Source organism: Narcine bancroftii, chromosome 5, assembly GCF_036971445.1.
Source record: "Narcine bancroftii isolate sNarBan1 chromosome 5, sNarBan1.hap1, whole genome shotgun sequence".
Classification (NCBI taxonomy): domain Eukaryota; kingdom Metazoa; phylum Chordata; class Chondrichthyes; order Torpediniformes; family Narcinidae; genus Narcine; species Narcine bancroftii.
The window spans coordinates 219,121,407-219,133,760 of NC_091473.1; the positions used below are offsets into that span (position 1 = coordinate 219,121,407).

The 12,354-nt window shown below is 43.4% G+C and overlaps 1 protein-coding gene across 5 annotated transcripts in view; it reads right to left on the reverse strand.

The window, feature by feature from the left end:
* The window catches only part of LOC138764868 (voltage-dependent L-type calcium channel subunit alpha-1S-like), a 170,133-nt gene that overhangs the window by 117,265 nt on the left and 40,514 nt on the right, over positions 1-12,354 (reverse strand). For all 5 annotated transcript variants that reach the window (XM_069941271.1, XM_069941270.1, XM_069941268.1 and 2 more), the window contains exons 10-13: positions 11,832-11,992; positions 8,691-8,916; positions 1,404-1,611; positions 520-640 (exon numbers count right to left, since the gene is read on the reverse strand). In XM_069941271.1, coding sequence (XP_069797372.1) covers positions 520-640; positions 1,404-1,611; positions 8,691-8,916; positions 11,832-11,992 — 716 coding nt within the window. The remainder of the gene's footprint in view (positions 1-519; positions 641-1,403; positions 1,612-8,690; positions 8,917-11,831; positions 11,993-12,354) is intronic.

The following is a 12,354-nucleotide window of genomic DNA, read 5'->3' on the forward strand; positions in this document are numbered from 1 at the left end:
TGAACCCATGCAGATTGGTCAGCTGCTAATCGCCTCCTTGTGTGCAGGTGAGTGGTGGATATGGGAATGTGGGCAGAATGAAGAAAATTACATTAGTGAAAAAGGGTGGGTGAAGGTCGGCATGTCCTCAATTGGCAGAAAGGCCTGTTTTCCTGCTATATTTATGACTCTCTGCTCCCCTTTAAATCTTATAGAACACTACAGCAAAGAAACAGACCCTTCAGTCCATCTGGTCTGCACCAAACTATTATTCTGACTAGTCCCATTGACCTATACCCAGACCACAGCCTTCTAAACCCCTCCCATCCATGTACCTATCCAAATTTTTCTTAAATGTCATTATACTTATAATCATGACTTTCACCAACAGGACTTAGCGTGCAGACGATGTAATCTGCTTTTAATCCTGCCCTAAGCTTCATACCCCATTGTTCACCGAGCCCTCCTCACCAGCCATCCCCTGCCCTCCCACTCCTTTTCCCACCTCTTCTCTCCCCCTCACCCCACAACGAAGGATACAATTTCCACAGACAAATAGGATGATGAAGTATATGCAGACGAGCACTCCGGGGAAGGAGGGGCCTCCATACGCCATGATGCCATCATTCATAACAGAATTCCAGTCCTCACCAGTAAGTATCTGCAGGGAACAAAGCAGATTGGAGTTTGAACCCACTTTCCAACACACAGAGACAAAAGATACAGCAAGTAGGAAATAGAATCAGGAGTATGGAGACACAGGCAGCTACAGATGCTGGAATCCACAAACTGCTGGAGAAACTCGGCAGGTCAAGCAGCATCTGTGGAGGGAAATGGACTGTCAATATTTCAGGTCCAAACCCTGCTTCGGGACTGGGAACAGGGAGGCTGTATAAAAGAGGAGATGGGATGAGTAATAGGTGGATGCAGGAAGAGTAAAGAATGACAGTCAGATGGAGCCAGGCAGATGTTGACTGTCCTTTTCCTTCCACCGACGCAGCCTGACCATCTGAGATCCTCCATCAGTTTGTGTTTGCTCTAGAATCAGGGCTAAGCTATTCAGTCTCTCTCACTGACCTTACCATCAAATGAGATCTTGTCCACTTTCCTGCACCAACAAGTATCTCCAGCTCCTCTGCACTTACTCGAGGTTCTAGCATCTGCAGTGTTTTGTGCTCTATAATATCAAGTAAATAAGCCATGGGCTCTTTTAACACTTCATCCCTAGGTTAGGCTAAATGGCTCACTCTGGTGCCAGGACCATTCTAAATCAGTACAATCCTTCAGCATTGTGCTTTTCTCCATCTTTCAATACTTTCTGGAACATGGTCTTAAGCCAGGAGCTTCTCCATTAAACCCTCCCTCCTGCAACCATGCATTGTTAGACAGATCTGCTCTGGGGATCTGTGCAGCATCTGACTGACCTGGAAGACGCTCAGCAAGGCTTGAGGGAAATTGTCGAAGGTGCTTCGTCGCACGAGCATGTCGTAAAAGTTAAACTTTCCACCAAACAGCTGCATTCCCAGCAAGGAAAAAATAATGATGAAGAGGAAAAGAAGGAGAAGCAAGGATGCAATGGACCGGACAGAGTTCAATAGCGATGCCACAAGGTTGCTCAATGACGTCCAGTATCTAGGCAATCAAAAGAACGAATGAAGAAAAACAGGAGAAAACATCATTCCCAAACATTAGTGATCCATCATTACTCAAAACACATCAATGCACAAAACAGGACCCTCCTAATGAGTGTACAGGAAGGGCTCTGCAGACCAAATCAGGACGGTGAACAACACCCAGGGAAATCTGTATGTTCCCATGGAATCTAATCCATTTTTCCTTCTTGGCAGAAGATGTCACAGGCTTGTGAGACATTGTCAGAATGAGCAGTCACTATTGGGATCATCTTGTTACTAGGGACTTAGTGCCAGGTCCCAAGTTGGAATGTCAATTTTCTCCATTTCTCCTGCTTGGTGTCCAGAATGTAGTGAAATCTGTATGTTGCTTGAAGTACGATAAAGTATGTAGAGTACAACTCTGATTGTCCGAAATGGTCGGGACTGAACCCATTTCAGATGACTGAATTTTTCAGGTAACTGGTCATTTTTTTTTTTTTTAAACCCCTGTAGCAACAACAAACAACAAGGAAAGGCTTTTTAAGCACTAAAATAATGTTTAATTCTCACCCAAAAATACGCTGGCCTCCACCAATCCCCAACACCGCCACCAATCTCAGAGACCTCCCAACCGCTCCCGCTGATCCCTGAAACGTCCCCACCGCTGCCATGGATCCCTGGGAGGCTTCCCAGGCTGATGGAACAATCACTGGCAAGTTGTCAGGTTCCTGTCTCCCCGTGGGCTCATTCTGGCAGGGGTTGTTCCGGTGCCCGACACAGGCCCAGTCTTCACCTGCACGTACTCCCCCTCCCAACCACTGCCGACGATCACCAACACCTCCCCACCAAGGTCCCGTTCCTGCCCAGGAGCCCAAGGGCCCCACTCCTGCTTGGGAGGCTGCTCTTCTTGATGACGCCAGGACAAGGGATTCTTCCGACCACTTGCATCTGGGAGACAGGGGCACGCAGTTTGAGAGGGAGCATTGGAGAGAAAAGTCAATAGGGGAAGGTAAAGAAGAAATGGAGAGAGGGGAGGGAATTACCTGAAACGAGGACAATCGTCGTTCTAATTTCATGTCGGGTGAATATTTTTTCAACCTGTGAGGTTAGTTTCTGATTGTTTTGTTATCCTCATTTATCCAAAAATTTCTGGAGGCAAACAGACATCACTTTTGGTTCCAAAAAAATTTCAGATAAATGAGGATTTCGGATATTCAGAGTTGTACTGTATAACATCAACAGGACACAAGCACTGTGTGTGTGTTTTTGTGTGAAAGCGTGTTTGTGTGTGTATGTTTTTGAGCGAGTGTGTTCTCCCCATGTTTTTAATTTTAGACATACAGCAAGGTAACAGGCCCTTTCAGCCCACAAGCCCATGCTGCGCCAATTACACCAAATGGACCTCAAATTGCGGTACACTTTGGATGGTAGGAGGAATGAAGGACCAAGAGGAAACCCACGCAAACACGGGAAGAACATACAAACTCCTTACAGACAGCCCCAGATTCGAACCCGTCGCTGGCGCTGTAACAGCGTTGCGCTAACTGCTATGCTAATCATGTCGCCCCTAAATTTTATGATTGGTTGATTCCAATCTATTTAATTTTAGAAAATGTAGGAGAATGGGTGAAGCCATTTCTGTCTATATCTGTGCTGATCAAGACCATTCCCAACCTAACCTAATCCCAACTTCCAAAGTTAGGTCAGAGCCATTCAGCTTCACATCCTCGCACCACAAAACATAACAGTACAGTGCAGGCCCTTCAGCCACAATGTGGTGCTCATCTATGGAAACCTACTCCACAACAACCTAATTTTTCCTGACCTCATACCCATAACTCTATTTTTCTTACATTCATGTACCTGAACAAGAGCCTTTTGAATATCCCTATTGTAGCAGCCACCACCAACCCTGGCAATGTATTTCAGACACTCTCCACTCTTGGAGTAATAAACTTACCATCTTTTTTCTCATCTGCCCTACCGAATACACTGGATGATGAAGAATTTGCTTCCTGAACACTTTTGGATGTATTTTATGGACTTTGGACTGCTGATCACGAAAATCACCTGAAAAATTTCCTATCACATACCGTTCTTTAGCTTAACCTATTTTTGTGATTTCCTGTCATATTTTAAGTCGACTTCAAGCCTGCAAGTCCATGAAATTCAGCATGTCATTGAAAATTCATTTTCTGGATTCGCATTTAGCCTTCTTCCCTGCTGATCTTGGTGCAGTCAGTGACGAACACGGTGAAAGGTTTCACCAGGTCATTGCGACCATGGAAAAGCAGTATCGGGGCAACTGGAATCCATCAATGCTGGCTGACTAGTGTTGGACACTGACATGAGAGGCATCAGATGCTGAGTACAAATTAAAATCAACGGCAAAACATTTTGAGGTCAGTTGAACTAACGCAATGTGTCAGCATCATTCTGTGATTAAACATTCTAAATTCAATTAAAGTTTACCATGTTTTTCCAACCTCCGATGTGATACAGTAAATGTGAAATTATCTTTGTGTTCAGCTTGAAGTTGTCTATCACAATCCCTTTTTTTTTCAGGAAGCAAACCTTTTGAAAAATTTGCTATTCAGTGTTATTTTAAGGATGTTAACTCAGAAATTTAGCTTCCTATTTATATCCTAATTTTATCGAGTTAATTAAGTCTCCTTTAATCTTCTCTGCTTCAAAGAAACTAATCTCAGTTTATTAAATGTTTCAAACTTTTCAGCTATTACAATACTGTTATAATCTCCTCTGCACCCTTTCCAATACTCACAACCATCCTGCACAAAGTAGACTGGCACGATAGATCATGCTCCAGCAATGACCTACCTAGTTTCAGCCTTTCTTCCCTGCTGTTCAAATGTAGCCAATCAATGGAAGCATGATTATGGCTACTTAACAACCTGATGAGCCTGCCTTCCCATCTTTAAGGAACAGAGGACCCACATTCCAAGGTACCCAGTTCTCTGCATCTCTCAGTATCTTCCTATGAACTGCACATTGCCTTATCTTGCTGCATCTCCACAAATGCATTAATTCACACTTCTCATAGCCACATTTTATTTTCCACTCCACTACCTGGATGATTGATATTTTTCTGCAATCTGAAGCTTCTCTCCCCTGTCAGTAACCCCACCCATTTTTTGTTTCTTCCAGAAGCGTCTTTATTGTTCCTCTTGCATTTCAGTCTGAACATGTACCATAGACATCTAGGGACCATGTGCTAATCCCTGCAGAACCCCATTAAAAGTGGGGGGGGAATACAGAAGAAGAAAGAGGGAACTAATTACCTGGAATTACAACATTCTTTGTTTTGTTTACTTCCGTTTGTATCTCCCAGACTGTCCACTATGCTCTCGGAGTCTGTTCTTGTCTGTTTATTGTTCCTTATTTGGCAATTTCCTAAACTCAGATCTCTTTCATGGCTGTATATTGCCTTCCCCTTTATTTTCTCTCCCCCCCGTCTTGTCTGAAAATCAGCTCAAGCTCCCATTATTGAGCTATGTTTCAGACATCACACTTCAGGTGTTTTATTCATTTAGGATGATAAAATTCAGAAAACTATGCTCCACTTGTCCATATTCCAAACTTGACTTCACCTGCTTTCCAAACTACCTTCCTAATTCACTGCTTTCATTTCCAACCCTGCTAAGCATGTTCTCATCTTCCCGTCTCTTGCTGAGCATCTCGCTCACAGCTCTGGAAAAAAATCACTCCCTCCCCTTCAACACCCATAGAATCATAGAGCTCTGCAGGGCAGAAACAGGCCCTTCATCCCATCTGGTCTTGCTGAACTATTATTCTGCCATGTCCCATTGACCTGCACCCAGAGCATAGCCTTCCTTATCCCTCCCATCCAAATTTTTCTTAAATGTCAAAAAACAAGCCCACATTCACCCTTTCAGCTAGCAAACGGTTCCATGCTCTCACCATTTATTGCGTGAAGAAGTTTCCTCTCTTGCTCCCTTTAAACATTTCACCCGTGAGGAAGTTGATCCTGGCCCTGTTGAGGTGCAATTCATCCTACCTCTTCTTTTCATGAGGAACTGCCCCAATGCGCTGGGAACCAAAAGCTCTCCTTCCTGTGCCATCCTCTCCTGCCAAACATTCATCAGCAAAAACCTCCTATTTTAATACTCTCTGTCAACTAATGTCGACAGGAAATCTCTTTTCTGCACCAAACAATTGCTCTATTTCTCTCCCCACAGAAGCTTGCAAAGGAGACGGGACCAGCTGGAAAAATAGCCTGCAAAATGGCAGATGGAATTTAATGCAGCAAAATGTGAGGTGTGGCACTTTGAAAGGACAAACCAAGGAAGGACATGCACGGGCATTGAGGAGTGCGATAATACAGAGAGATTTGGAAATACAGATGTACAATTTGCTGAAAATGCTGTCACAGGTAGGTAGGGCCATAAAGGGAGCTGTTGATGCATTAGCCTTCATAAATCAAAGAATTGAGTCCAGGAGTTGGGATGTTATGGTTAAGTTGTATTAGACATTGTTGAGGCCAAATTCAGAGTATTGTGTGCAGTTTTGTCACCTACCTACAGAAGGAATATCAATAAGACTGAAAGAGTGCAGAGGAGATTTACAAAGATGCTGCTGGGACTTGAAGAACTGAGTTACAGGGTTAAACAGGATAGGACTTTATGCCCTGGAGCGTAGATAAATGAGAGGAGATTTGAAAGAGGTGTACAGTATTATGATGGGCATAGACAGAGTAATTACAAGTAGGCTTTTTCCACGGAAGTTAGGTGAAGTAAAAATGAGAGGACATGGGTTAAGGGTGAAAGGTGAAAAGTTTAAATGAGACACAGTTGGGGGGGGGGAACACTTCACGCAGAAAGTGGTGGGAGTATGGAACGAGCTGCCAGCTGCATTGGTAAATTCAGGCTCAATTTTGACATTTAAGAAAAATACAGACAAATAGATGGATGGGACGGGCATGATCCAGGTGCAGATCAGTAGGGTTATGCAGAATAATATTTTGGCACAGACCAGGACGGCAGAAGTGCTTGTTTCTGTGCTGTCGTGTTCAATGCTTCTATAGTACTGGACATGACCAGTGATTTGGAAGGTGAAGCATCTTCTCAACTGTAAGTACCCCAGGTATCTCAGTTCCCATCTTCTCAACTGTAAGGACCCCAGGTATCTCAGTTCCCATCTTCTCAACTTTAAGTACCTCAGGTATCTCAATTCCCATCTTCTCAACTGTAAGTACCCCAGGTATCTCAGTTCCCATCTTCTCAAGTGTGTACCCCAGGTATCTCAATTCCCATCTTCTCAACTGTAAGGACCCCAGGTATCTCAGTTCCCATCTTCTCAACTTTAAGTACCTCAGGTATCTCAATTCCCATCTTCTCAACTGTAAGTACCCCAGGTATCTCAGTTCCCATCTTCTCAAGTGTGTACCCCAGGTATCTCAGTTCCCATCTTCTCAACTGTAAGTACCCCAGGTATCTCAGTTCCCATCTTCTCAACTGCAAGTACCCCAGGTACCTCAGTTCCCATCTTCTCAACTGTAAGTACCCCAGGTATCTCAATTCCCATCTTCTCAACTGCAAGTACCCCAGGTATCTCAGTTCCCATCTTCTCAACTGTAAGTACCCCAGGTATCTCAGTTCCCATCTTCTCAACTGCAAGTACCCCAGGTATCTCAGTTCCCATCTTCTCAACTGTAAGTACCCCAGGTATCTCAATTCCCATCTTCTCAACTGCAAGTACCCCAGGTATCTCAGTTCCCATGTTCCTTCCAAAATTATTATTTGTGCCTCCTCACTTCACCATCATTTTCTATCCACCTCACCACTTTAAGTATTCCTTTACTTATTGCAGATTACCTATAACAGACTGAGAGATGGCTTGGGTGGGTGGGAGGGGAGACGGATGACTAATGAGCTTGAGCCCTATGTCCCCCAGTCTTCCGACAGGGTTTTTGTTTGCTTTTGGTGTAAAAATACTCTGAGAATTTTTTTTTGTTGTCATCATATGGGTATGGGTATAACCCAGCTTTAGGAAACTAGAGCATTCCTATGAAACCTATCGTAAGCTGAAATGGCATAAAGTGAAGACCCATTATTACAATTGGAGGGTATTTTCGTAAAAGTGAAAACCCATTCAAATCCTCTCGCAAAAGTGAACACAGGTTTCTTCGTAAAAGCGAATTTTCGTAAAGCGAGCATCTGTAAAACGGGTACATTCTACTTATTTATTACATCACTGACATTTGCCTCTACTGCTTCACATAGGACCACCTCGAGCAAACCCAGTGATCTAAGGACCACAGGAGGGGAAAAATTCTCCCTGAAACTCAGCCCACCCTACACTTCAGCGGCTGAAGTACTGATGAGCGCTCTCCAGAAGCTTCAGCCTGCATCTGTGCTCCTTTAATTGTTACCATCCCTTTAAATGGATCTCATGTGAAATTTTCCATTGATGATTCCCCCTTGCCAGTGTAAAGTGGTTAATAATGATGTAAGTTAGTTTTGTTGGAGCATTTATGGTGAGTTGAGGAAAGTTTAGGGGAGATGACAGAAGTAAGTTGTTTTTGCACAGAGTGGTGGGTGCCTGGAATGTGTTGCCAGGGGAGGTGATGGAGGTTGGTACAATAGGGACATTCAAAAGACTCCTGGACAGGGACCTGGCTGGAAGAAAAATAGAGGGTTATGAATGTGAGGTAGGGAAGGATTAGATTTACATAGGTCAGTATAACTTCGTTGGCAGAAGGGCCTGTACTGTACTGTAATGATCCATGTCCTGAGTGGCATGGCTTGCGTAGCGGTTAGGCCAGCGGCCTGGGTTCAAATCCAGTGCGATCAGTAAAGAGTTTATAAGTTATCTCTGTGTTTGTGTGCGTTTCCTCCAGGTGCTCTGGTTTCCTCCCACCTTCTAAAAACAATGGGGTTTGTAGGTTAATTTGTGTATTTGGGTGGCACAGGAAGGGTCTTTTACCATGCTGTATCTCTAAATTTAAATGAATTTGATCATTAAATGTTATTAGTTGTGGGAACCAAGGAGGATTCAGATAGTAAGAAGATTGCCCCAGCTCACTCCAGTTTTCTACAGAAGCTCCATTGTCCCACAAACCTAGTGATTTTGAAGATCCTCAGGAGTCGGATACAACGGAGAACGGAAATGCCCAGCGGGGACATTATCTTCACCTCCACTAGGATGATCTCCAGGATCCCTCCACACACAACAAAGCAGTCAAACCTGTTAAAGAGAGAGACAAAGTAGGCTTGCAGGCCCAGGCTGTACATCTTCAAGATCATCTCCACCGTGAACAAGGACAAGAGCACCTTGTTGGCAGTGTCTGCGGTACAAGAGAGAGAGAGAGAGAGAGAGAGAGTGTGTGAATAAGCAAGAGGTTTGGATGGAAAGAGAGAGGTTAACATGGGGAGGCAGAGTGACAATTAAAAGGGAAAAAAAAGAGAGGAGCAGAGAGTGTGATAATAACATTGGGACAGAGTTGGTGTTGCCAGATTTATAGTGGCAAAGGGAGAGTCATCTTAACGTAGGGAGGGAATGGCATAAACCAGCATTTCTTAACCTGTGGTCTACAGACCACTGTTTGTCTGTGGGTTAGTTATGCAAGGTCCATCATGATACGGCAAAGTCAAATACAATAAACAAGATTGTAAATTTGTCAACAAAAAAAAATCTCTTTCCTCCCCTCCAAAACAAATCAAAAATCATGTTGATGGTTGGGGTAGAGGCTCAAACTCACCCTCTTTTCCCTCCCCCACACCTTTTCTTGTATCTTTATGTGTAAATCTCATTATTGGGTCGATATGTGTGTGCACCATGGTCTGGAGAAATTCTGTTCCATCTGGTTGTACATGTACAGTCAGATGATGATAAACAAACTCAAGGTGCTCCATGGTAAGTAAAGGAATACTATAGGTGGTCTGCAGGTGGAAAAAAGTTTGAGAACCGCTGCTCTAGAGAGCGTGAAATTAACAAGGTAGAGAGAGAGTGATAATAAGTGAAACAGAGGGGTAGAGCAGGGGTGGTGGTAGTCCAAGAATTGAGAGAGTTAGAAAGTTTGGGGTTTATGGATGTATGAGGGTTGGCATGGTCTTGGTGGGCTGAAGGGCCTTCTATTATGCTGCATGACTCTAGGACACTAAGAATGGTATCAACAGACGGACAAGATTAGACATAAATATCAACACAAAGCGGGGATTTCAGTGACGGACCCAGAGAGTTCAAAAGACAATATGAAAGCAGAGAAAGAGAAGGAACACAGTAAAAGCGAGGAGTGTTCCATAAGGACAGAAACATAGTGAGGTGGAGATTAAAAGGTTGTTATCAACCCATAGGGGTTGAAAGGGAGGAACCTCCTTATGTTAAAGAATTTCTTATTGTATGTATTCTTTTCTTACTCATCGCCTTGCTCTATATGTAATTACAAAGCATACTTCCATTTTCGTTGAATTTACTTTCCCTTAATCTTTTCACCCCCTCTCTTTTAATTTCATCCCTACTCTTCCTATATTCTTTTAGGCTTTCTGTAGAATTAAGACTAGCTGACACAACCTTTTCTTTGCTCCCTTACAGGATCTTGTCATTCAGGGGGCTCGAGATTTGGCAGGCCTGTTCTTTCCCTTTGAGACAAGTGGCCGAACCTCCTGAATCTCTTCTCAAATACCTCCTATTGTTTAGAGACTGATTTATCTTCAAGTAGCTAGTTCCAATCTACTTTAGATACTTCTCCACTAAGTAAAATACAATTTGTAACTTTTTACAATGATCTTATCTTTGGGCTTTTGAACGACTACATTAAGGTAAGTGAAATTAAAATCTCTGATCCTAAATGCTCTCCCACTGTTAGCTTAATTTCCTTAAACTAAATAATTAAATCCAGAATCATCCTTTATCTTGTTGATGTGAGAAAAAGGAAGCGACCTGGCAAAATAAATACAGAGACAGAAAGAAAGGGGGGTCAACACATAATGAGGGAGAGAGATGAACAGATGAAGTGGGTGTGTGCGTGTGTATGCGAGTTAGTGAGTGAGTGTGAGTGAGAGAGAGAGATCAACACAGGATGAGGAGGAGGGGAAACATACATACAGAGAATCGGAGGGAGATGAACACAGGATAGGGAGAGAAATAGGGATCAATGCAGGGTGGAAGAGAGAAAAAGAGATTAACACAATATGAGAGAGATAAGGGATAGAAAAAGAGAAAAGCAATCGACACAGGTCAAGAGAAGGAAGGAGGGAGGAGGCAAAATTTGGGAGTGATATTAATTAAAGAAGAGAAATAACAAGCAATGGACATACAAGTGGAGAAACCAAAGAATAGAGCATTAAACAAACAGAATGTTTCAGTTACAGAAGGTGAAACTAACAGAAAAATTAGAAAGAGGCACTGGACAAAAGTATGTTTTATTAAAACAGGATAACAGAGAATCAGGTTCTGAAATAGAACTACCAAAAGACGAGAATGATAAAAGCAAAGAAACAAAAAGAGAACATTAGCATGGGGCTCAGTTAATGAAGCATAATGTTAATGTGGATGAGCCAGGATAAAGACAGATGGTAACACTGAAAAGATGGGGGTTAAGCAAACAAGAATAGAAAAGAACAGAGACAGATTAAATTAAGGGGAGAGAGAGAATCATATTCATATACAGATTGGGTAATTATATCAAAGAACACAGAAGGAAATTAAAAATAAGAGTAAGACAAAGGAGATTAATAGAGAGTTTAAAGGAGGTAGAGCGATAAAGGTACAAAATTGATAAGACTTATTACTATGGAAAGAGTACAGATAGATAGGAATAAATGATGGAAGGAGCACAGACAGAGATGGCGAGATTGATATTAACATGAAGCAGGTGTAAGTGTGACCTTATCACAGAGAGAGACAGGGATAAAGAATGATGTTAGCACAAGGACAGAAGGATCAAGAGCATGGTTTTAAATAGAATGTGATATTAACTCAGACACACAAGAACATAGATATGATATTAACTCAAGGAGGCCCTTAGAAAGAGTAATATTAGCAAGGAGAAATGGGGTAGTATAAAGATAGGAAATCCTAGTGTAAAGGGGGACCTTTTGTCACCAGTTCAGGGATCACTAAAACTAGATTTAGATATGGGATGCGGGATGGGGGAGGGGGGTTGGTGCATCAATTACCCAGGATAAAGTTGTGTGGGTGGACACAAAGGCCTCAGTTAGTTTTGCCAGGAACACACAATGTCATTCATTCTGTTCCTACCTTGAACATCAGTCAACCAGTCAGGTTGAAGGTGATACTCTGAAGCTATCATCAAAGTGTTGAGAAAAACCAAGAATATCACCAGCCAATAGAAGAAGTTAGATTTCACCAGCTCCCTGCACTTCCGCCTGAACATTGGGTTACACCTCTGACATCTCCAGCTACAAGAAACCCACAGAGGCTACTCTTACTTTATGCATTGACTCAGGCAAAGTGAGAAAGGCTTAGTTTAATCAAAGAACATGAGATACAAAATTCAATCCAGTGAAGAGCCACGAGAATTCCTCCCCCTCTCAGCAGCCCACACTCTACCCCACCACTCTTGGCAGGCAGCCTTCTCTCCGCCCCACCTCCCTCAGCAGGCCGGCAGCCCGCCCTCCGCCCCACCTCCCTCAGCAGGCCGGCAGCCCGCCCTCCACCCCACCTCCCTCAGCAGGCCGGCAGCCCATCCTCCGCCTCACCTCCCTCAGCAGACTGGTAGCCCGCTCTCCACCCCACCTCCCTCGGACAGCAGCCCGCCCTC